Source organism: Anopheles coluzzii, chromosome 3 (genome assembly GCF_943734685.1).
Source record: "Anopheles coluzzii chromosome 3, AcolN3, whole genome shotgun sequence".
NCBI lineage: Eukaryota > Metazoa > Arthropoda > Insecta > Diptera > Culicidae > Anopheles > Anopheles coluzzii.
The window spans coordinates 44283177-44308830 of record NC_064671.1 but is presented as its reverse complement, the minus strand read 5'-3'; the positions used below and the strand labels follow the sequence as shown (position 1 = coordinate 44308830).

The 25654-nt window shown below is 44.7% G+C and overlaps 2 protein-coding genes across 2 annotated transcripts in view; both read right to left on the bottom strand.

The window, feature by feature from the left end:
• Positions 1 to 25654, bottom strand: part of LOC120958548 (60S ribosomal protein L37a) — a 342039-nt gene that overhangs the window by 199797 nt on the left and 116588 nt on the right. The gene's annotated exons all lie outside the window — the stretch shown is intronic.
• LOC120956472 (zinc finger protein 263) overlaps positions 18524 to 25654 on the bottom strand; it is a 69358-nt gene continuing 62227 nt past the window's right edge. Inside the window, exon 2 of the mRNA XM_040377953.2 lies at positions 18524 to 22584. Within this exon, the coding sequence (XP_040233887.2) occupies positions 20713 to 22584 (1872 nt within the window). The 3' untranslated portion in view covers positions 18524 to 20712. The remainder of the gene's footprint in view (positions 22585 to 25654) is intronic.

Here is a 25654-nt window from a genome sequence, read left to right as displayed (position 1 = left end):
CATTTCTTTTTCGTTTGTAGACAGTTGACACAAATCTATTTTTCCATACAGAATGCGCAATCGAATGTGCACAAAACTATGCTAATATTCAGAATTTAATCAAAACATAATACGACTGAGCTTGCATTCGATTCAATGATTCTTAAGGGTCTCGATTGATATGTACGTTAGTGTAAAATAAGTTTATGAGATGTTATGGGTACATTCATGTTAGTTTCCATATACCAACAAAAGGATTGTTCTTCTCTGGAAAATTTAATACACTTTGACAAATAGTAATAACAGATTTAGGGTTTGCAGTGCTTTTAGCAATTATCAAAATACTCTTGCGGGCCGCATTCAGAATCGACGCGGGCAGCATGCGGCCCGCGGGCCGCCAGTTTGACATACCTGCCTTAGAGCCAACATTTGGTGGCAACGACTGTATTAAGTATTTGCTTTATTTAACATCAAGCAAGTTGGTAAGACGTAAGGTGTCACAAGTGTGCATAATGTGTTGTATGAGATTGTTTTTAGATTTTTTTAACAATTGCCAATTTGTTTACCGATAGTTGATCATAAAGGTTGTTTACACGTTATATCGAACGCCAACATGCGCAGAAAATCCATACATTATAGGAAAATAGAATGTAGCGTTCAAATGTTGTAGAATGAATGGTCAATTTTCTTAATGGCATCCACTTGAGAAAACCCCGAAATCCCCTACAAAACTTTAAAGAGAGACCCTAACCCGACCACTGCTCGGATAAAACTGTGAAGGGGTTAACAAAGTTTCCAGCTGTTCCGATAAAGTTACGTCAAGCCAAATGTACCTTTTGTACCTTTACCCATTTATGGACAAAAGCTAGGATTAAATGTGCTAGGATTGATCTATTGGTTTTCAATCAGTCTGTATTTCTGAGCAGTTAGTTTGCATGAAAAAGCTAGCATTATGTATCGTTTAAACCCAACATACGCAAATCCTTATGAACAATTGTATACTTGTGCAGCCGATTGTTGAACCCACAATCACTCAACTGCCAACAGCAAAAGTGCCAACCAAAGCAAGGTAATAGCTAAAAAGAGCAACAACATAAACAACCGGCACTGTTGCTTCCACCCGCTTGGAGCGATCCATAGAGCGATCAACCTGCAACTCATATTTTGGAGCTATAATTTCCCTTCCTAAAACAGCACCACAGGTTCTTACAGCTTCGCCGTTGCCCAGCCCGCTGCGCAACAAAGGCATCGAACAGGTCGCCGTGCCTTCCGAGAACCGATGCGCTCTTGATGCGCTTGTCGATCTTGAGATCGCGACCGGCCCAGAGGGACCTAAGGTAGCCGAATGCCAGCCGAACGGCAGCTCAAAATTATGATACGCAGCATCCGCGCAACGTTTCGAGCCATGTAGCCATGTGGGCCGTTCTGTTCTTGCTTCCTGGCCCTTCCGCTCTGCCAACTGGACAAGTACAAGTAATGGAGAGGAAGTTGGAGGGGAAAGGTATTTTTTTGTTTTGTTTTGCACAACACCGGCCTAAAAGATCTGGCTCCCGCCTCGAAACGACGCCGCGGTGGCAGCTTCCCGCGGGGCAGTTCGGAAAGGGAAAATGAAAGGAAAACGCACCGGATTGCGGGAAGTTGGCGGTCGGCGGCGAAACAGGGGAAAAGGGAATGCAGAAACCACGAAAAGTAGACATCCACACACACACACACACACACACACACACATAGAGAGACAGCCAACGCGCAACGGAAGCGCGCATAATGTAACGCAGGGAGTGGCGCAAGGGAGTAAAAACAACAGCAAAAGAGCGGAGGGTAGAGCAGTAAAAATTGCATCCTATGCAACGGAGGCAGCATCATAAAAGGGGAGGGGGGAGCAATATAACAACAGCAGCGTTCAAACAAAACAAGAACAAGAACATGCAAACAAAAACGTAACAACTACAATACCACGAACAACAGAAGTGGAGTAAGAGGAGCGAAAGAATGCAAAGAAGCAGGACGCACTATAATACGATGCAACGATAGGCCGTGCAAAGTGCAACGCACACAACACACCGTACGGTCGAACCAGAACGCACGATCAGTTCGATCAGACATGCGTTGCGTTGGGTGGCGGATGGCCAGTGGGGCTGAGGAGGGGGGTGGGGTTCGCGGGACTCGCGGTGCTGCAGCAGAATGAATGATTTTATGAATGAACGAAAATTAAAATCGAGTAGCTTCGAGCGAAGTGTAGGTAGTTATCAGTGGAGGAACGAGTTTTTCCTTCGAGAGCGAGACCGGGAGACCACCGGGTCCTAGGGTCCTCCAATTTGCCCACCACCGCTCCCTGCCGCTCGGCGCTTCCGCAGGTTCGTCTTCTTCGTATTTCGCGCCGTAGCGCTTGGTCCTTGGACGTCGGGAAATGGTTCGCCCTCGAGGTGGTAGCGGTGGGAGGATGCTTATGTCTGGTGCGTTTTTTCCTTCTTGTTCTTTTTCGCTCTTTTCGTTATGATTATGGTTTGTACCAGAAGGTACTGCGGATGGCTGCGGTGTGTGTGTATGCGTCTGCTTTATTTTTACTTTCGTGTCCCATTCGTGTAGTTGTTGCGTTGGGGCTCCTGTCGCCCACCCTTAGCCCCACAGATGAACGATCGTGGGGATTCGTTCTTGGCGTTTTCGAAATTGAGACCCGCGGTTCGGTTTGGTGAGAAAGAAAATACAACCACCCCCTCCTTCAACCACCCCCCCCCCCCCCCCCGCTCTTCCTGGGTACGATCGTGTGTGGGTGTGTTCGTTGTCTGCAGTCTTCATAAACTGCGGAGGCTTAGTGTTGGCTAAATTTTATCACCTACAAAAAAAAGCGAAAAGAGAAGCGATTTGCGGTTTTTGTAAGAGCGTTCGGCAAACATAAGTTGCTGTACCAGTGGTTTGTCTGGTAAGGGGTTATTTTTTGGTTCAAGTTTTGTGGGACTCTTTTGTCGTTTAAGGAAGAATATTGTGAAGTAGTCGTCTGCTTCACATCACGTAGCTTCCTGTGGGAGTATTTATGCTGGAGATGTTGTTTGCCGAAACACACATGTGCGGTTTTGGTTGAGGTTTTACGATCCTTCCAGATGTGTTTTGCTAAATGGAGGTATTTTTTTTATTCAATGGAGGTTCTGTTCTTTTTTTTTGTTGGCTGAGATGTCTGTGTTTAGTGTTGTTTGATGTAAATATCGAGAAATTATCGTCCAATGAAAGCAACAGATGTTTATAATATTAAAATCTTAAATCTCTATACCAAATAAGAAATTACAAATAGTCTTCAATATACTCCATACTCGATATACGTGATTTTCTAATTTTGAAAGTTATCTGTGCAAATTGTATTGGTTTGACTCATCAATTGTCGAATGCAAAATGAATTCTCCTTCGGTCGAATTTTAAAACCCATTCTAAAAGATACAAAATTGTAATCTTCAATTGAAATCAGATAAAAAAACCTATTTTAATGGCTTGAGCCTACCACTTCAAGCAAAATTATATGAAAATTAGCTATAGTTGGACTGAAAGCCTCGAATTTGACTTACGTTAGGATTCGAGATACGCTATAGCCTCCGGTCCACATAAACATCCTGTATCGGGGAATACTTGTAAACTATTTGCATTGTGTTTCAACTTTAAATAAATTTATGCAACTTTTCATAAGGATTATTGATCAACATCATTTGAGTTATTGAAAGATATCCTAAACATGGCATAAACCATCACAAAATGAAAGAAGGGTGTTTTATGATCACACTTCCACGATCGAACTTTTTGCTTTGTTCCGCGCACATGCATCTATATCCTGATCGAAAAGCAGCATTTTGGATGATTTATGACAGACTGGATGCGTTCTTTAATCGCTAATTTATTTTAAATTGCTAAAATCGTTTCAGAAGAAAAGTTTCGGACGCAACCAATTAGTTCGATCGTTCTGAGTGGTTATTAAATGTAACATGACTATAAGGGATATTCTTTTTTGTCCATCGCAACGCTCAATATTAGCAATATGAATCGGGATTCAGGACGTTCCGACACGCCAACACCCTTTTTTGTTGTTGTTTCGATTGCATACGAAATGGTTTCTAGTCACTTGCTAAGTTTCGAAGCCCACATGTGGTGGGCTTCTCCACACACGTAAAAGGCGAAGGTCCAGTGCAGCATGATTCCAGTTGACGATCGGTGTCATCCTGCCGCATCTGCTGCACCGGCACACCGGCGCAATCGTGACTGGCAGGCGACCCGACACAGGTTGCAAAATGTGACGCATAAATTAGCAACATGAGCGCACGCAAGGGTTCAAGTGTCGTGATTGATCCGATCCGCCACCTGGGAAGGGTGCAGGTTGTTCAATTGTTTGCGAAGCGCTCTTGAGTTTAAGGGCTCTTGGGATTGGAACCGATCGCTTCTTGATTGCGCGTATATTGCTTGTCACTGATGCAGCTGCTGTGTGAATTTAAAGGTAAATATATGTTAATATTTATTATATATTGCCTCAACCACCTCAACGAGCCTCTATATCGCACTGAGAAAGTGGTTACTAAACGATGTGTAATCAATTTATTCTAAAGTTCCCACAAAAGCCCCCGTAACCGAATCGATGATGTATTTTAACTGTTTTATACTGATTGAAAACTGCTCTAATGACGGTTTTATTGCCATCGCTTAAAGAGCGTTTAAAGTTTCATATTTTAACGAATAAACATATTGAGCAGCAAAGCGAGTTGCTGAAAAGTTTTATTGCCGCCGCTATTACTTGCGATGGTGCTTAACGTTGCTTACTGCCCTGGTGTTTCCCGTGCCCGCCCGCCCAGGCCGCCACAGACCCAAACAGAAAAACCACTTCGTGAGACATCTCTGTGATGGGATGCCTCCTCCGCCGAGAGCGAAGCCTTCCTAACAGCAGACACTCGGCGAGCCCTTCAGCTCCCTTCAGCTCCCTCCCTTGAATACACAGAGATAGTAGGGGGGAGAAAAGAAGCGAGAAAAAAAGGAACGTCCGTGCAAACTGCACCGAGCAGCAGTAAGCGAGTTAATTTGCTGCTGTCGAAGCCAGTTTTGTGCGAACGTTAAGGCTGCCGCGTTGCGATCGTAGGGTGTTTAATTTTTTTTAACGAATTGTGAGTTTGCGAAGGAGCGGGTGGTTAAGGGCGACGGGTTGCACAATCCCCCATCCCCCTCTCCCTATGTTTCACCTCCAGGGGGGATGTTCGGTTCGATTACTCGGCTCGGAGGAGCGACTCGGAGCGCAGCCGCAACACAGACGCAAGACGCAAGGTGCAAGCAAACGCAACCGAGAGCGGTTTGCGTGGCTGGCGAATCCTGCGGGCTGCGAGTCTGATAAATTTTCCTTACACTCCTTGCCTTGCTTGCTTGTGAATATGTGGGTGAAGTGTACGCGAAACGGAAAGATGTATTATTTTGCGTATTTATCATCCAGGCCAGTGCAGTGCGCCAGCGCGGGCCGCGCGAGATTGTAAGCGATCGGCTTCAATCGCGCGTGTCATTTGTAATTCGCGCATGTTGCGGAACAGATATTGCTATCTGATAGGATAGCACGCCACAATTCGAATCGGAAAACAGTATTTCATTATCCTGGTGGAGACTTATCATGCGAGATTTAGCCGTACTTTCTAATTTGAACCAATTTTTATGAAGAGTTTATCAAAGAATAAGTTATTATCAGGGCTATATATTTCATAAAAGACAACAAGACAATTTTCTTATCTAGAATTCCATACTTGAAACATTTACGTTAGTATATTTTAAATTTTTATCATAACAAATGACAAAAAATGAGCCTTCAGATTGATTGTAACAACAATATTCTTAACAATTACGCTCTGCAGCCTCACGCACATGGCAGAGTGTATGGAAATTGCTTGAAATTGCTGTAACATAATTGAACCCACGGCCACCCGCTCGTACGGGGCCACCGCTCACAACATACCGCCCCGAGGGGCCGCAAGACCACGGTGTAAAGCCCGGTGCAGGAAACGCGTAATATCGTTTGTGACTGCACCCACCCCAACTGCGGGGTGCGGGAATTGATGGCTGGCACTACTCCACTGCGCTCGGTGCGCAACCATCTTCCACGGAAGCGCCGCCACCGTGTGCAGGGCAGAAGCCGTGCTGCAGATATGGCCTCGGGGACCACATCCGGATGAATGGAGTGGAGCACAAACATGAACGATGCACGAACGCAGCACCAGAAGCAGCAGCAGTCGAGATGATTGCTCGACGGTTTCAGAGCTCTCCCTCAACAACGGGCCGACGGAAAGGTAATTGTTTTAAAATTTAAATTTCCATCCCAGCCTCCGGGAGGGGCGCAGGGGGGAAAGAACAAAAAAATTGAACCCCACTCCCCCCCCCCCCACCTCTCAGTTCTTCCCTCTTCGCAGACCTCTGGAAGTGGACAGTGCAATATTTTTTTGTCTGTTTCTGTGCAAACCCCTTTCGGGCAGACCCTGTTTTCCCGCTGTAATCGCATCTCCTGACGATGATGTATTGCCACTGGAAAAGGATGCGTTTTGTGGGCCGTGCACGGCTCCGTGCCATGTTATGGCGTGTTTCGTTCCAATAGTTTTGCGTGGACGGACAGATGGATTGCTTGAGCAGGCGCTGTTACGCGTAGGAGAGAAATGGAATCGTTTTTTGTTGTTGTAGTGTTTTTTTTTTTGTGCCGAAGCTCGCTGCGAACAATCTGCGTTTACGTGCAACCTGAGCCCCAACAGTAGGGAGCTCCGCTGAACAATTGCAATGCTTTTCTTGTGTGTGTGTGCGTCTGTGTTCTCATTCAGAAGGAGCTTTAATAGTTTCCTGCATCGTTTCTTGCACACGCTCGATCACGTTCATGATCACGCTTGTTGGAGCTGTACTAGTACCGAGCACAGTGCAAAGGATAACGTACTTGGGCGCTATTATACAGGGCCCATCGCGCAAAGAAACCGGGCACGCAAGTTCAGCTGAGATAATGAGAGGGCTTTTACTTTTCAGCTCACTACGAAACCAAAGAACACAAGGAAAAAATTGTAAAGATCGAACGGGAGGAAGGCCTTCTTCCGTGTTTCAAATGCAGTATCGTCTGTAGCGGGTGCGGAGCATCGAACACGATTCGATTACGGTCGGCATAAAAGGGTGGCTACCACCAAATTCACCGAAAAGCATAATGCAGTGGGAGGGCCAAGCATATGGGATTCAATTTTGGGGGTTTGTGCAAATTTCGAGGTGCATTTTGCAAGCTTCACTGCACATCACACGTCGCCCGCACATGCACGAGGGGCTGGAGCGTTGGAAAGCAGTGCGCTTGAAATGAAATTGATTCCATAAAATATCTTCCTACACTTTGCAGTGGGTTGATTTTGCTGCTGTTGCTTTTGTTGTTGCTATTGTTATCCGAACGCAATTGGTGAGGCAAAGCTCATGGAGTGTGCACGATGTTGTGAGGCGAAATGAAAAATTAGGCAATCAAATATGTGGAGAGTACGGGCCAGTGTGGGACGATAATGATTCAGAGAGTTAGCTATACTCCTGATGTTCAAGAGCAACACAAAGTTAACGAGTTGAGTATAATTGTGTATAAAGGATCTTTGGACATTTGTTTTATGATTGTGCAATTTATGAAATTGAATAGTTTTTTCTGCAGGTTAGTTCAGGCGGTTTCGGTACACTGTTTTTTTTTAAATCCATATCATTTTGAACAAATGTACGAATTGATATTGAGCTTTTGTTTTGGATACTTGGAGGATATTGTTTTGGAGATACTCTGTGGAACAAAGGATGTATGTACATGATATTTATTATGGGCCATTAAACAACAAAAACAACATTCAAGTCCTCTCATATCTAGGATTTGCAGTGGTTGCATGGTACTATAATAAGTCTAGGAAACCTCTATAGACCTCGATGACTCCATAGGTTGATATGCCAAAAGCGAAGAAGATACCATTTAACAAGTTTCTTTGAATAAGTTACATTTTTGAACTCGTGGACTTTCATTCTTGTGTAAATATCAGTTTGATTCAAAGCAGCTTATATATATGCTTATTTACTTCTATCTTTTTATTTGTTTATTTGTAAATGTAATTTTTATCATTCTATCATTAAGTATCACTTGATTCATCATTAGCAAGAGATTATGACTAGACTACCAATAGTGTGACTAGCCATCCAATAATTATATCTGATCCCGAAAATTGCAGCTACTGCAAAATTAATAATAAGACATAAATTAACAATGTTAATATAATATGATTAAAAAATGGCAGATTTAATTAAGGAAACAATGTACAGGAAATATTAGCACACAAAGTTTAAAATGAAAACAAAGTAGAGAATTTTAAAATAGCGATTAATATTTCTAACAAAATTTAATGAATATAAATATTAACAATAGATGTTAATAGAGAAACGTCAGCTTTTAGACCTAAGGCATCATTCATTCAAAATCATCATTAGTTATCATGAAGTATTTACTACAGATTTTACAATGATTTATTCAAAAAGAAATTGTTTTTAATTATATGTTTTATTTAACATTTAACCACTTGATAACGCGCTTAGCTGTCTGTGGCTAATTGGTGAAATCGTAAACAGATACAGGCGGACCCCGAAAGCAACGTTTAATGGGAACCGAGAACGGTCGCAAAATACTGCGTGTCTCGAATTTCCGCGTAAGTCAAATCTTGTGATTTCAATTTCCAAAATATCAACAAAAAAAAAAATCGTATAATTTTGCAAGTAGGGGATGGTTTTATCTACTTAGTTAGATTTTTTATATGATTCTGACTGAATAAAACCGTGATAAACCTTTCGAAATAGTTTTAACATTCGATTAAAAGGGAAATTATTTGGCATTTTACAATTGATGTGTCAAATCAGTATAATTTGCTCAAAGAATGTCTACCTGTAGTCAGTTTCGCGTAGAGGAGGTTTGGTTGGTATGGAATTTGAACTCATAATGAGCATGTTGTATAGCCATGAGATTTGAATAATGCATGGATCTGAATTGTTTTAATAGGAGCTCGACACTCGTTTTTTCAATCTCTAACTAAATAAATCTGCGTGTAGGATATAATCAATAACAATCTTTTCCGATGAAAATATTCATTAGCTTATTGTTTTTCTGTGCTATATTCAGCTATTGCAAGTTATTGAATATACTACTGATTATTCTACTGAATGATATGTAAAACTTATAGCATGTAGCTAAATGATCATTCCACCGTACTTACTTTCAAACTTGATTTTTTTTACCATTGAAAAAGTTTTGTGTGTTTTTTCAATATAGTTTCTTTAAACTTTGTCCTACCGTTTTCTTTCATTAAACAAACTAAACAAACAATACACTTAACAACGTCGCCGGTGGTCTGGCTAGTCGCACGTGCCTGTGCCAGCTGTCGGTTCTAATGGCAACCACCGTTCTTGACTTGCCTGGCACGCGAGTGGCGACGCATCGTGGTCCTCGGCGTTACGCTGTGCTCCAGTTCCGCTAGTTTCGAGACATTCTTCCCAGCTGGAGTGCTCCCTTATCTTTTGTCCCTTTAAAAGCTGTTTTGTAAATCGTATGCTCCCGATAAATGGCTGAAAAAGCTTTCTCCTGCAGCGAACGGCACCGAGCCCCATTGAGCGGGAGGGAGCTGGGTAAAGCTGCGAAAGAATGAGTACGTAAAAGTTGGGTCATTTACCATTTTCATTTGCCCCAGCAAGGCAAGCAACCGAGAGAGAGAGAGAGAGAGAGAGAGAGAGAGAGAGAGATACTTCCGTGAAGATGCACGGGCGAAGTGCAGCGGAGTGTTTACCCCCTGATGCGGGTGTTAATCGAACGATAAATGACGCTAGGCATGGCTTTTCCGAACCTCCTCCTGCACCACCGTGTCCGTCAATCGAGATGGTGTAACGGTTGAGCGGCGATCGTAACGCCGTGCCACGGTGGGTGGCACCGAGCGGGTGATAATGAGTTCCCCAAATCTGGTGTGGTCGCGGGCGAAAGGGTACGAAACGAACGAACGGACGAACAGCCCAACATACCGTGACCGTGGAGACACGTTCAGCTGCGCTTCAGTTGCTGCGATCGAGTTTTTGGTGCTCGCTCTTGTTCTTATTGTTAGCACCCCGAAACCCCGCCGTTCCTGTCTAACGCGTGTTCTGACCCGGGGTTGGATTATATTTCACTATTGAAGCGGAGCGTCTCAAGCGTGTAAGAAGACAAATTTCACAATTCATTTGAAATTTCGTTTGAAGTGACTTGTAATAAATTCAGTTCAATTTGATTGTTTAAACTACAATAATACATCGCGCTCGTATAAACTTCTCGTGAACAGTATCTTTCTACATGGTCCGAATCGAAGCAGTTTCTACATTTGTCAATCGAAATTTGAAGAAAATGCTCAAGTTATGGACCAAATGAGAACCGATCAATATGTGATTCTATCTTGTAGATTTTGTAGACATTTCAAAAGATAGACCACACTTACCATTAAAACAGACATTTGTTTTGTATAAATGTATTTATATGAAAAAAAAAAAACTATTCTTATAGAAATTAAAAACAAATTATTGAAATAGATTTAGCTATTTGTATTTTCTTTATTTCGCTAATAATGGCAATAGTCTTTCACATTGGAATTTATTTGCGAGCTTGCTTTGCTCCTTACGTTGCAAATGATCTTCTGGAGCAGTTGTTATGCTTTCCATTAGGTTTTTTGTTTTGCAGATTTGTCTTAAGAACAGTATTAACTAACCTGTGTGCAAAAGAAGGATCGTTGTACGAAACATTGTAAATGCTCTTAATTTTTCCATAACGTTAACGTTATTTTTCAAACGATCCCGTTTTGATTCTGTTCATGTTCTCACTTCGTCGTCCACTCCGGCCTGGGCTGAATGTTTGTTCTGTTCTATTTACCTTCTGCCCTATTGTGCATCGTCCTCCCCGGTACATCCCATTATTGCGAGCACTCTTTGATGGTTGATTAGTTTGCTTCCGGCAACTGTTTGCGGGTTCAATTTTCATCGACCCGCAAGCTGAACGCAGGAACGATCGATCTTTGTCAATATTGTCGTACCGCAAAAGGATCTTCTACTTGCCGGTAACCGGTTCGAAACTCTATTTTCCTTTTTTTTTGTTCTGCGAGTATTTATTTTCCAAAACATAGCTCATTGTGTGTCCGAACTGGAACGTTTCGTGCGCGAGTGTGAAAAAGTTCAGTTCAGGCGATGAAATGCCGCTCGTGCTAGGTTTGGCTTTGCTGTTTGCTGTGAGGCACTCTCATTGGGTTCTGCTTGCAACGGGGGAAAGTGCATGGGGGATGCGAGATCAGGACCGTTGATCCGAATGACTTGCAAAGCTCTGTGCAATGCATTCTCCTTCGAAATGTGTCATTGCTCTTGAACGCTTAATCTGTTTTGGTATGTTAAAATTGTTAGATAAGAGCTAAAAGTTAATTAAACGATTTCTCATATCCTACACATTGGTCATGGATTCCGCGAGATGTACGCTATTGCAGAAGGTTGTTTTAAGTTAATGTCAAGGAACTGCGTAAACTTGTGTTTTGCTTTCATTATTTGTTAACTACTTCAATGTTGCTATTCGAAAGAGAGAGATAGAGAGCGAGATAGAGAGAGTGAGAGGGAAAGAGAGAGAGGGAAAGAGAAAGATGGTGGAACTTTATTCAAGAGCAATAGTCTAAAAAGTTAAACAGTAAAAATTTGTTCGCTTGTTGTAATACGATTAATATGCTAGTAAACTTTTCGTGGCACATGTTGAAGCATAATTGTTGTTGTTGTTTTTTGTTCTTTTCAGAAACGCATAGCGGCAAAATTTGAAATAGCTGTACTAACATTACAGTATTGCTTTGGTTTTATTGTTACTTGATCAATGTTTGGTAAGTAGTTGATCGGCAATATTTTTTCTGTTAAGTTTATGAATCTTATTTAATTTCACTAGAAATGCATAGCTTTCCGAAACCCAAGTAAAGTCTTTGGTGAAATAGTAATACGCGGGTTTGCTTTTGTTGTTACTTTGTTGTTCGTATAGTAAGGCACTTTTGAAAAAAACATTTCATTTTATATTACAAGACGGAAACATTCCAAGCGCTTATGCACACTTTTACGTCCGTTGTTTCTTTGTTTTCATTTATAGTTCGATTAAATCTGTTTCACTGACTAATTTAAAGGAATGGCTACTATATCGTAAATGGTAAATTGGTTTTTGCTATTAATTTGGTTAATATTTTATCACAATAGTGTAACAATTTCACTCTATGCTTTGTTATTCTCATGACTCTAAAATGTACACATTCATTTGAGAAACCGATTTGTGTCCTACTAGAAATAGTTGACGGTGGAAACAGAAGCTGAAAATGTTATTCATAAAAAAAGCATACAACACAAACGAAATAAAAATACGAGCGGACAAAAAAAAACCGAAACAACAGAGAAATCGACAATCAAAATAAACAACGCAATGAATAAAAAAATAAACAAAAGAAGCATTTTCTGATTTAAAAAACCTTTTATTTCATTTTCGACAAAATCAAGACAAAACATAATTTTCTAAAAATTTTGTACTGCAGCGCATAACGAAAATCATTGTCTTTGAACTCTCTCGTGAACCGGAGACGGGGGTCGTCGCTTCCGTTTTTCACGTAGTGTGTGTCGTCTTTTGCCTCACATTTATCGCTTCACTGCCCGACTGCTTATTCTAGAGGGTCTTGGCTTACACTAGACGGCTTATGTGCGGCACACTAAAAACTGAGAAATCTTCTTACAACGGTACATAATAATAATAGTAATCAAAAGACTCGCCTAAGAACTATGGCTTAATAATAAATAAGTAAGAGCGTAAAACTTAACCGAGAAAACTTTACACCGTGTAACGAGATGTCTTCTTACATAATTATGTAGGGGGGGGGGGGGGCGGGGGGGGGGGCAAGAATCTACAGCATTCTGTCGCCAGTGTCATAAATTAATAAGTGTTTGCTTGTGTGATTTATTTCCAGCATTTGTTGCGTTACCGTAGTTTATAATCTAAAATATTTTATTGCCTCATTTTCTTAGTAATTGAAGCAGTTGGGTAGGGTTGGTCTTGAAATCAGTTGCTCTGCTTTCGTGTTTCGTACTTAACAAATTCATCTTTATTCCTTTTGAGAGCTCATTGCCGGCCTAACATTAACACGAACAGGCGCTTTTTTTTTGACTAAAAACTCAAACTTCAACATAAACGAGCAAAAATGCGTAACTGTAACGGACGTCCGAACTTTCTCCCAAAACAATAGACTTTTTCGTCTTGTTGAACGAATAACATTTTGTGTTGTTCATCATTCCTGCTCTGATCTTTTGCATCGCATCAGTCAACAGAACAGCAGAAAATGGCAATAGAAAAAGGTATAACGGATGGTGTAATAAACAAACGGTTTCAATATTTAGATGTAGAATTGCATGCAAAGGAACGCCCTCTAAGAGGCATAAGAGGTTACGAAATATTAAAGTAATTAAAGAAAACAAAACAAATCAACACGGAAAAACACGCGCACACACAAACACACAAACACACTATGTGAGTAGGTTAAGGGTAGTGTTGGCCCCGGTGAAACTAGTTACGTTTTGTAGGAAAAGTTTTTTAAATAAATAAATAGACGAGCAATAGAGAGTGACTTACACTTAGGCATCCGATAGGAATTTAGCAAAAAAAAACAGTAGAATGTATAGGTATAGGCAATAAATAGATGGCGTAAAAGCTAAATAGGTTCCTACATTAAAATAACTAGAAAAGGAATCGTATGAGAAGGTAGAGTAAACTAAACGTTTGAGACAGTTGTCATAAAAGCGCTCACAGAGTTGGAGCGGGATTGAGAATCGATGTGAATTGAATAGGAAAGTCCCTTCCGTTTGGAACTAAAGAAGAGGAATTGCTGTTTGATGCTTGTGGAATGAAGAAACATTCTGCAAACTTTATGTACATTTTCATACTTTTTGTTTCAAATTTTTCCATCCCCAATGATCGATGGCATGACGCACACAAATCTGTACCGTTTTGTTCGAACTTTAAGCAACGTCGTTTTGCACCAGAAAATAGTCTCAGCTACCGGGCGTGCTACTGTTCGTCTCTCGAATTCTTACAGCTAAAGGTACGTAACAGGCATGTGTAAAAGGTGTAACGGCGTGCTAGTAATTGAGATTGTGGGCTGTATTGCCGTGTTCAGCTGCTCGTTTTTTTTCTTCGAGTGGACGTTTCAGACGTACCCTGCGAAAGTGTGGGTAGTATTTAATTATTTCACGAAAACCGCACGAAAGGGATCCACACTTTGCGTGAGAGCGTTCGTGAGCGAGAGCACCGCGTGTTCTGCAAGCCTAGCGCGCGTGTATGCAATTTTTACAGCACATATACAGGGTATGTACAATATCCGTTGTTGATTCACGCCGATCGGGCATCAATAAATTAATCTTAATCCTAACTTAAGCGACAACTTAACAGCTTAACAGACAAATCGGGACGCGTACGTTCAAATAAATTACACATGCACAAACACATGCACTACAATATAGGGGTTTTTTAACCGATAAAACCATACACTCAAATGGCGCGTTTCGAGAAAGTACAAGACACACAAGACGACGACACAGGATGTAAGTAAGTCTGAAATGTACGGAGTTTCGAACAGAAGACAACATCGGGAAGGGAAAATAACGCCTACAACTAAGCGTGCGCGATCGCAACGCTTTAAAGGAAAGGATGTAAACGCTACCAAAACGTCACAGTAGTGTAAACATACCAAACTAGTTTCGAACACGCGCTTAAACTGCTAATAAATGCCCTGTGAGGAACGTTCACGTCGCTGCCTGTTTTTCCTCACTTGTTTTCTTCTTCTTTTTTTTCTTCGTCTCTGCTGTTTGCATTGCCGGTTTCGGGTTATTTTTTTGCATTAAGCAGTATTAAGTTTTCTAATTTTTAGTTTATCTAGCCTTTGTGTGCTCTATATTCGCATTTTTCTTACATCTGAGATCTCTTGTTCGTTTTCCTTTCCTTGTCTCTTCAGCAGGTGTTTGTAGGAGTTTGTTTTGTGTATCGTTCGCTAGCACTCATCGCCATTTCACTCGTTTGACTGCTCTACTAAGTGGTGTTTTTGTTTTCATTTGTTTTGCATTGTCTTTTACCTTTTTTTGTTCGTTGTAAAACTCATATTTATATTGCATTCTTTTGTTGCCTTCTTGGGGCTTTGTTTTAAAAATGGTTTCGTGTACTATTCTTTGCTACGCGCGCTCAACCATGACTCATCCCTGATGTGTGCGTTAAAAAGAAACATCACTTTCGAAGGATGTGTTTGTTTACAAATATCTTCTTCGTCTCTGTGTACCTGACACTGTCTGCCACTGTGCTTCACAACGAGTTCTACACGAGCTCCGCACCATGGGATACTTTCTTCGCTGTTGTGTTCAGTTTTCTTTTCACTAGCTGTAAATTTGGCACATTTATAGTTAGAATCGTTTACGATTGTGTTTTGCTGTCAGTTTGATTGTATTGCACCGTTGAGGTTGCTTTTTTGTGTTTGTAAGAGCGAAACTGTATTCAAGTGTTACCGCCCACCGTCTGAAGGTGTTGCAAAAATTCAATTTGTGCTGTATTAGTGTTTCTAGCTACTGTAGTCATTCAGCTTGGCAGTATAACAGCAGTGGGTGGTGTAATTGGGAACGGGGTGATAGCATTATAGGTTGAAACAGGGAACCGTGTTTTGTTCACATTGCTCGAAGATTTGAAAAGCTTGTGAGAGGCAACCAAAAAAAAACATATTGGATAGATGCCAAGAAACGACTGTCTTCCTTTCTTTGGTCAGTTGCAGTGTTGCCAAAGTGTTTAAAGCTTCTGTTGCTTGCGATTGAAACGCACGCGAGTGCGACATTTCGTTGCTTAAAGTGTCTTTTACCGAAAAACGTGAACGTTTGGTGCTGCTAAAAGCGAATCAACTCGGGACGCTCGTTCACTATCACACGCGCAGGTCTCACTGCTGGACGGTGAACGGTGCTCCCACATGCGGTTGCTGGTAGTTTTCGCTTCCTTTAGCCCCCGCCGTCACGCAGGAAATAGCGCCTATGCGCTAACGACAGTCCGCAATCTGGCCAGTGGTTGTGTGTTTCCCAGACCCGCGCTAAGAAGTGCGTATCCGGCCCCGGGTATGAGCCGAACGTGTCAGAAGTGGCGCAACCGGTCACAAGTGGTGATTCCTCATCGAACGCTAGGCAATAAATCATTCGCACCGGAGCAGGCCGTGGGAGACAGCTGAAATGTAAACATCGTCTGAAACAATCCTTCCACCACCCAAAACCCGGGTCCAGCAGGGAACAGGTATCCATTGGTAGTACCCCCTCCTCGAAACGGGAAGATTCTTTGCTTCGTCATCTTCAGCAGCGGCAAAGTGGCAGGCGGCAAGTGGTTCCAGTGAAACTAGATCATTTCCAGCAGCCAAACGGGCCCACCTGAAACGCCGTCATCTCCAACCAAATGAGCGAGCGTGTCTTGCTGCTGCTGCTTCTGCTGCTGCCGGGGGTAAGACACCGCGCAAACGAACACGTTGCGTGCCGCAGCGCAAGGAACCAAACGGTCAAGTGTTGCGCATAAATAGTACCTTGCCCTCGGGGGCCCCCAAGATGTCAGCCGGCAGACGAACACGCGGCGACGAATCGTTCCACGCAACGAATCAACGGGAACATAATCAGCCGATTATCGGCAGAGCGTATCATTAGCGATCTGCAGTCCCGTCACCCTCCCGGCACACAACCGGAAATGGGTTATAAAATCCACGATCGGCGAGCGTCGGCTAAATGGCAGGCGGGCTCTAAAGCAGATTGGTAAATAATTGGCGCATTGGCTTCTGCAATGGAGTTAGGAGCTAGTGCTCTGGTCGCCAGAATTCCCATACCGTCATCCTTTAGCGGATGACGCCAAACGCTCTTCGTGGGGTACCTTTTTCGGCCATTTCCCAGTGGAAAGTGCCAGCAGTGTCCATTTAGAGAGAGAAAACAAAAACTGGTGACACGTTGACACATCGTCCCAGGCAAAATGGGCGCTCACTTTTTTGTTGTTGCCTCCGCTAAAATTCAGCTTTCAAAAGGCTTTTTCAAAAGGCATCAGCACCAACACACACACACATACACACGGTGATGCCAGCCAGTAAACGCACCGGTGGCGTTCTCGGGCGTTGCGGACAAAAGTGCACAATAAACGGTTTAGTGCGCTCGGCGGTCGCAAATCATGCCCTAAAACAATCACGAAACTCCCCAATCTTGGACCTAACCTAAGCCATCGTTTTCTCTCCCTGTCTCTCTCCTAGAGCGTCATGATGGGGCGCGACGCCAAAAATGCAATTTCCTTACCGACATCCGACCGACCGGGGTTTCGGGGTGGACCGTGTACGACGACGGCCGTCGTCCTGGCAACGTCCCAGCACATCAGCGTCGTCCATTTGTTCCCCCCCCCCTCCCCTGCGTAGTTCGGGAAATTCGTAGCGCATCGTTGGCAACTCCCGATCCCGGAGTAATTACGGGAAAAAGTTAGAACATTTATTCACCTCCGCATGCACAGCTTGCCGTGCGTGAGCTAACTCTTCGACTAGATCCCCCCTAACCTCCCGCGTTTGTGCTTGCCACGCAAATGTGCACCGGGGGAATAAAAGCAAACTGACTTCCTGGCTGTCACACGCAGAGCACAGAGTGGATGGTTTTGGAAAATGTTTGGGGCTACGGTACGGGAGCACAAGCCCAAGCGAATTTCGCGGATCATTTTCGTCCACAGCTAGCGGCGCCGCGAGCGATGAAAGGAAATGCCGATGCCCTGGGTACAGTCAGCGTGTGAAGGGCAAAATCGCTGATCGCACAGTACTTCCGGCTACGATGGCTAGCGCACAAAAACCCACGGGGAGGTTGGCGTCATCATAATGCACTTTCCCTGAACGCTCTGCTTCTTGTACGTAGGGAACACCCGCCCGGAACCACCTCCTGGCTCCAGTCATATCTCTCGCTTCCCGGTGTGAGCTTTTTGCCTGGAAAGTCATAATTCACTCGATTTTTTGCAACAGCAAGTAACGAAGCGTTACGGAAGCGGAGGGGGCTGCTGCTTTGTGAAGCAAAAGGGTGTTTTGTTTCATTCAGGAGCGAGTTGGGAGTGAGAAAAACTTCTTGCTCGCTTGCTGGTTCGAAGTTCCCTGCCAGGCAGGCGTTGTACGTATGAGTGTCCTTTACAGGGAGTTTTTTTTCTCATACCGTAATGCTCTGCTGCCCTAACTGTCCACCCTCAATCGGGGTGGAATCTGCAAGAGGAGCACAGATCAGGGCGGGCGAAACTACAGTAAAGGGATAGTTCATACGGGTTCGTCCCTTGGCTGTATCCACTTTACAGCGTACTTGCGCCAAGGTTCGCATCGCATGCCGGCTTTTGCTCTAGCGTCCTTTCGTGTGCTTTTCAATATGCTGGGGGAGTGGTCCCGGCGGCAAAGGACCATTATTTAGCGCGCACACACACGCTCGTGAGGTAAGGCAGGGGGGGGGGGGAGGGGGTGTGACAGGGAGTAAAAATGAAATTGTTTCACAAAGCCCTTACACCAACCTCCGCCACACGATCAGGTCTCAGTGCCGTGCGGGCCAAATTTATACTGCAACCGGGTTGGGTGGTGCAATGCAGATTGCGGCTGTTAGCTGTTGGGTGCGCTATATCTTTTTCTCTCTCACACACACACAAACACACACACACATGTATGCACTTACTGTCCGTGGTTGACCTTAGACTGGCACTGGTTATGCTGTGTGGCCATGGTGGTTTGTCACCGTTCCTGTCGGCGTCGTTCTTATGGAACCTGGCCGGGGGCTGAGAGTCGAAAAGCTAAGTATGATGATAGGAGAGCATTACGCATGCATCAAATCGGGGATCAGATTCCAGCAAAAAAAAAAAATTAAGCATAGCTGATGCTTCGATGCTGCAACAAATAGCGTTCAGCACTGTTCCATGATCCCGTTGCATGATCCACCTACATTTAAATGCGCCCCCCCCATTAGCATACACGATTACTTGTTAGTTTCATATCGACCGGCCGCCAACCCGCAAGGAGCTTCGCTTTGTCGTGTTCGCGTGGGCCTACTTCCTACAACTATGCTTTCGTCTGCAGTGAGGGCGGCAACTTTCAGCTCGCCCTGATGAAACTCCGGCACTAATTATGTCCATTACCGTCGACAGTTGCAGGCCAGATGGGAGGGCTTGACACGGCAATAGGGAGTGGAGAATGTTTTCCTTCCGCGTATTGTTTTGCGGGTGGAAAATGAAAATTGCAACCCGGCGCAGGCACGAAGGTTGCCGGCGTTTAAAAAACAAAAAAAAAAAGAGACGGACGAAAAGCGGAAACCCATATTGCAGTGCTTGGTTCAAGAAAATGTGCTTAAGAAATTGCACAAGCGGGACCAGATAAGGCGTAAGGAACAGGACGTGACAGACGGGGTGGTACTGCTGGAAGAGGGTTTAATATTCAATTTGCATGATTGAAAATTTAAATTAAGATCATGCGGTAGTTTTGAAGCCCAACTGAACCATTCCTGCAGTAGAGGGCGCGACACGGTAATGATTCCGAAAAAAAAGTCCCGAAGAGTTGCAAGAGGAATCGGTTGATGGGCGAGGAGTCGTTGGGGGTTTTTTGTTTGCTACTGCTGTTAGCGCGTTACTGAATGACCACGATGCGGTTCTATAGTTTCTAGCTTTGCTTTGTGCACTATGTGTTTTGGGTTAGGAATGGTCCCATTTCCATCAGGGCGGTGTAAGTTTTGTACCTACGTGCAATGCATGCTACGTGTTACATGAGCTAATGCTCTTTCCGTTGTTGGTAGCAACACTTACAAGATCGTTACTTACTTCGCTTCATAACAATCGGTGTAGAGAGATATTCTTTTTCCGTTCAACACTACTGTACTGAGCTTCTGTTCTATTCTGTTCTAAATGGACTACTTGTCTGGAGTGTTGGAGCTACGTATTCCACTCGGCTACAGGTTTGCAGGTTGCTGTGTAGTTCCCATATCGAATAAGGCACACGGGTTGTCATGCTTATTTTTAAGGCGTACTTTCTCTTCATTTCTTTGCTCACAAACGGTGCAACCTATTACTCTTCCTGCTTTGCTACAGTACTACCGATAGCTTTTTGGGAGTATTTTTGTGAAGATAATGTGTAACCTCGTTTGCTTGAACTCTATCTAACGAACCGAAATATCCAAAAGACATAGAGACGGGATGTGTGCCCGGGTTGATCTAGCATATAGACACTCTTTAACTACCTTTCGTTTGCAACGCTTTCAAGGAATGATATCCCCAACTGAGCATGAAATCATAATGAAACGATGTGTTGTTGAAATCTCTAGAATGATCGTTTTGTAAAGGGGGAATGATGAGCCTGATAAGGCGATACAACGAACTAAACATATAACAAAGCCATCACCTGCTGAGCTACCTTTTCCTGGCTTTGGGGACTATCAGTCACAACCATTGAGAGTCTAACATTTTGTAAAAACGCTTTGCTGCCAACTCTAGTGAGGCCATACCTGCCATCGGCAACGATACATACACACTAAGGGAAAGATATTATGAAACCATAATTCACACACATACACATGTCTAGCGAGGAACTAGCGTCTACACCGCTGGAACTACACGACCATAGTCAATCGAAGCGCGCGAGCCTGGATGTGTCGCGTGCATCTTTACGATTCAGTCTTTGCCTCAAGGACGAACCCACCACCGACACCTCCAAAGCCGGACTCCTTCTTGATGGTACGGCCCGTGCTCATGCCCACCATCGGCAACAGTATCGGCTTCTGGTCCATCGACGGGCTGGTGCTGCCTCCGCTGGAGCCTCCTCCACTACCGCCGCCTCGCTGCGATTCGTAGCGCGTGTGCGTGCGCATATGACGCGTGATCATGTCCCGGCGGCACGCCGCGTACGGACACTGTGGACACTTGTAGGGCTTCTCGCCGGTGTGCGTCCGCTGATGGGTGGAGAGATGGTCCGAGCGGGAGAAGATTTGGCCACACACTTTGCACGAGTACGGCTTGACACCCGTGTGCAGACGCATGTGGCGCGTCAGCATGTCGGATCGGGCGAACGATCGTTGGCACACCTCGCACATGTAGGATTTGGTGATGTCGGTTGCCCCGGTGCGGCTCTTGTGCCGGGAGGCCATGTGTTTCGCGAGCCGGTCCTGTAGCGAGAACAGCTGACCGCACACCGGGCACATGTAGGCAACGTCCGATCCGGGCGGCATTTCTTCCACCACGGGCGAAACGTTCAGATTGAAGCCGGGCGGGCCATGGCCGTTGAGATGCTCGAAAGCGGGCGACCGGCGGATGTCCGGCATGTCTTCCCGCTTCAGGAGCAGCTTCTGTCCGATCGAAACGGGCGGCAGAGGAGAGTCTGGCGGTGGGCTGTCGGCCAACTGCGGCTCCTCCTTGATCACAGTGGTGACGAGTAGACTAGGCGAGTCTAGCAGCGAGGGCGACTTCATGGACAAATCCAGTGGCTGCTCCTGCGGATCCTGCTGGCCACTGCTACTGCTGGCGTTGCTGCTTCGACTGCTGGACGTCGGTGGACGTTGCGATGCTCGCCCCGAATGGCTCGACTTCTTTTTCTTGGGTGGATTCAGCTGAGTTTGTTGCTGCTGCTGTTGTTGCTGCTGCTGCTGCTGCTGCTGTTGTTGCTGCTGCTGGAGCTGCTGAAGCTGCAGATCGGAGTCGGAATGGCTACGCTGACGCGCAAACTCTTGGTAGAGCAGCTTGGTCGGTTCCGGGAGATAGTTGAACAGGGCGAGCGGGTTGAAGTACTGAAGCTGCTTGTACAGGTACTGCTGATCCTCCTGCTTGATCTGTGACGGCTGCAGTGGCAACGCCGGTTGCTGCGGGGAAGCATCCAGCTTGGTTTGACGGGGAAGCTGCGAGGGCGATGGCAGTTGTTGATCCTGAGGTAGTGCATGCTGCTGGTGAGTGGCCCGCTGCTGCAGCGGGTTGTTCTCGTCCACTTCGCTCAATCGCAGTGGGCTGATGCTGATTCGAGGGCTTGCAGAGTATGGGAACACGTCTTCGGCCGAATCTTCCGCGCTCGAGCGCGAATCGGTACACTTGACCTTGAAGTTTTGCGCCTCTCCGACGTTGTTGTTGTTGTGGTTCACCACCGTACCGCTACCGTTGTGTAGCTTGTCCAGCACGGCCGACAGTCGTTTCCGCTTGTGCTTCTTCTGCTCCGAGCGGAACAGATTGTTGTTAGCTGCTGCGGGCAGGTTGTTGTTGTTCTCGTGGCCATCGTTTGAAGCTGGACGGGACCGTGAAGCAACCTGCTCATCGCCGGATTGGTCCTGCAGCTGCTGCTGTTGATGCTGCTGCTGCTGCTGTTGCTGCTGCTGCTGCTGGTGCTGTTGATGCTGCTGTTCCAGAGCAGCCGCTGCCGCCTGGTACAGGTAGTACGCGTGTGGACGACCCGTTTGGATGTGCCCCATTGGGTCATAACCGCCATCCGCCATAGTCATTAGGTCTGTCGTTCTGTGATAGTGCCGGTGGATCAAGAAACTACCAAGGGCATCGATCTGCAACGAAAGAGAAAAGGTAGGTAGGAATTAGTTAGTAACGTTGGAAAGGTGCGACTGCGTGGAGGAAGCCATCGATAAATGGTCGCTGAGCGATCATCATTATCGGCCGATTAGATCGAACATTCTCATTAGGTTGATTGTTTCGTCTTCTTCTGCCGGCTCGTGGCGCACATATTGGAAAAGCAGGACAAATTAAGGGCCCATAAAAAGTTATTCCTAAGCCTGGATGATCAGTCAACCGATCGGGGCAGTTTGGGGAAAGAAATAATTTTGATTTTGTTACGAAAAGAAAAGCAAAAAAAATAATCAAAAGCTGGGAACTCTCCAGTGATTGAAAGAGCGCCTAACAAAACGCACCATTACCAAACACCTAGCACAAACGATGCCGCCTGTCCGTCTGGTGATGGTAGTGGTGGAAGCGTTTCTAGCTTTCGAACAGTTTCGATGCGACTTTTATTGTCTATCGAACTCACGTCGGGGTGGTAAATTAGAGAATTAGGCCAATATTTTAATTGTGGGAATTTAAATAATTAAGTTATTCTAGTTCCCGGCATCCCGGCAGGTGGCAGATACAGGTTTTTGTCTCAGTTGCTGGATAAGAAGCAAGGCAGCCAGTGTGGTCGTCAATCAGACTCGAGACTGTTGGAGAAACTGGTACCGCGTTGTAATGGTGGTTCGGGAAGAAACACGATGATGTAGGAGGAACGGTTCACGATAAAAGAAATCGTGATAAACGCCGATGATTGGACGGGAGGGAAAGGAATCCGGTTAATTAAGTGAGAAAAGTATGACTTTTCTCTGATCGTGAGGTGGTTGCACTAAGCATCGGAATCAGTAGACGAATTATCTACGTATGTGGCATTGGTAATCGCATTTTGTTGTAAATCAGCTCCAGACATTGACATCGCTTGAAATGATTTTTGAAATATGTCGTCAGAAGGAAGATTATCACAGTTCACACAAATACCGAGCGAAAATCGATCACCACTTAAGCGTTAGATTAAATACACATATCTAGACGTACAAACATAAATACATTCTACAAAGCCAGCTTAATGCAAAGTCATTTTTCATAAATTTTACACCTACAAGCATGGAAACATAAACATTGGTGAGGAAGTCAAAAAGGTCCACCAAACATGCAGACACACAACAACGTAAGTTCGGTATGCATTCGACTCAATGGTACTTTAATGTTTCCTCTTAAACGCTCGCCTACCCTCTTCATTCTGCTTCCGCAAATAATTTGTACTTACGTTTCCATTCCAAATTGCAAGAGGTATTTTACTCCCACACTAGCAAATTGTTTCCCATCCATACCAAACAAGCTAGACAACACGATTCTGCTTCGTTAATAGACACAAAAAACTTATTCTCACTCGTCCAGACTTCAATAGAATCTTTTTTTTAAAGATTCTGCTTCATCACTTCGACGCCACGATAGAGCAATATGTTTGCATCTCCTTGATTTGTTCCCCAAAGTATGAAACGCTTTTGGGAAACATTTAATGGTTAAATATTATCATAAGAGGCTTTATCATGGTAATGTGTTTGTACTTCACGATTACACTTGACTCCGTGGCTTTCAGGTGGCCATGGCTGCAGCTCAAGCTCCACCATTACCGTTGTAGAGGGTGAAGAGCCAATAGAACCGCGTCTTTAACGTCGTGGTTGGCACATAACCATAATTTAGGCGCCATCCTTTATAGGCTCTCGCAAATGGTGGTAAGCGCGGATGATATCGTCTGCGATCTTGAGCATGCATGATATATTCATACATTCAAATCGAGTTATTGTACCACGTGAGCGTATATATGTGTGTGTGTGTAAGTGGCAAGGTTTCATAATTATGGTCGATCATATATATTTGGAAAACGTGATCGTATTCTTCTTTTCTCTGTGATAATAATGACTTTGGTATAGTTCTTAGACGGATTCATTCGAGTACCTTTCACCTGTAGTACTGTGTACACACATAGCCATGTGTGAAACCTACCAACAAAAGAGAGTGTATTGACCGATAAGATGAAAACAAAGCGGTTGAGCATGCAACACGGAACACTTCGACGACAGCTGTTGGTGTGAAAGCAACGATCAAACATGGAGCACTTGTTCCAAGACAGAGACGGAGAAAATTGATGCCGATTGCCGTAAGGCTCCATCATTTTCTTCCGCTTGTTCGGTGGCTTGTTTCATCTTCATTTCGCTACTCCTGGCTATCCCCATTTTTATGCTTTCTTTCTTGTTTGGGTGGTGTGGGAGGCAGATAACCGCTTCTCATGAAAGCATGAAAAGGTACGGCGTGAGTATGTGTCTGTTTTTTGTGTAGGACATTGGCGTTCTTCTACCCTCCGACCAAACGATACTGCGTTGGGATGCCGGCAAGGTCTCCAAAAATAATAATAATAAGCACGCAACGGAGTAGGAGTAGGGAGAAAAGCATACAAATTCGTAGCTGTCGATGCTGGCGTTGATAAAGTGGGCAAAACCACTTCGAACGCATTGTCTCGCTTGGCGGCAACGAACGGCTTTCGCGTCGCTGCAATGACCGTCAGGCTGGTCCGCGAACGACAGGTTGATGTACCGCAGTCGACCCTTGGGCAATGGATGGTATGCTGGGACGGGGAATCATCGGAACCGCTAGAGATAATTACACGTTCATACACGCATCGCGGCCGCAGTGCCCGGCAGCCATGGCAAGGATCGCAACAACGACACAGGGTTTGCTCCTTTTGCCACTCCCACCTCATCTTCGCCAGAGCCGACGGTGAGGTATCATAATGCTTTTTGATAAACGATGCGACGGTGTTTGCAAAAAGAGGGTGACGGTTCGGGCACAGTGAGCTGGCCGAAGAGAAAGAAAGACTAGCCCAGCAGAATAGAAGGGTGCAGAGCGTGTATGGTCTCGATCAACCAGAAGCATCTCATTTTCGGAGGCTTCACATGGCTCGGTTCGACAGCAAATCACTTTACTGACTCTTGATCGAACTCTCAGCGCCGTAACCGTCTGACATTCACTTGCCTGAACAAATGGCCCCTTGATTTCTGGGGATCATTCTGCTTCGGT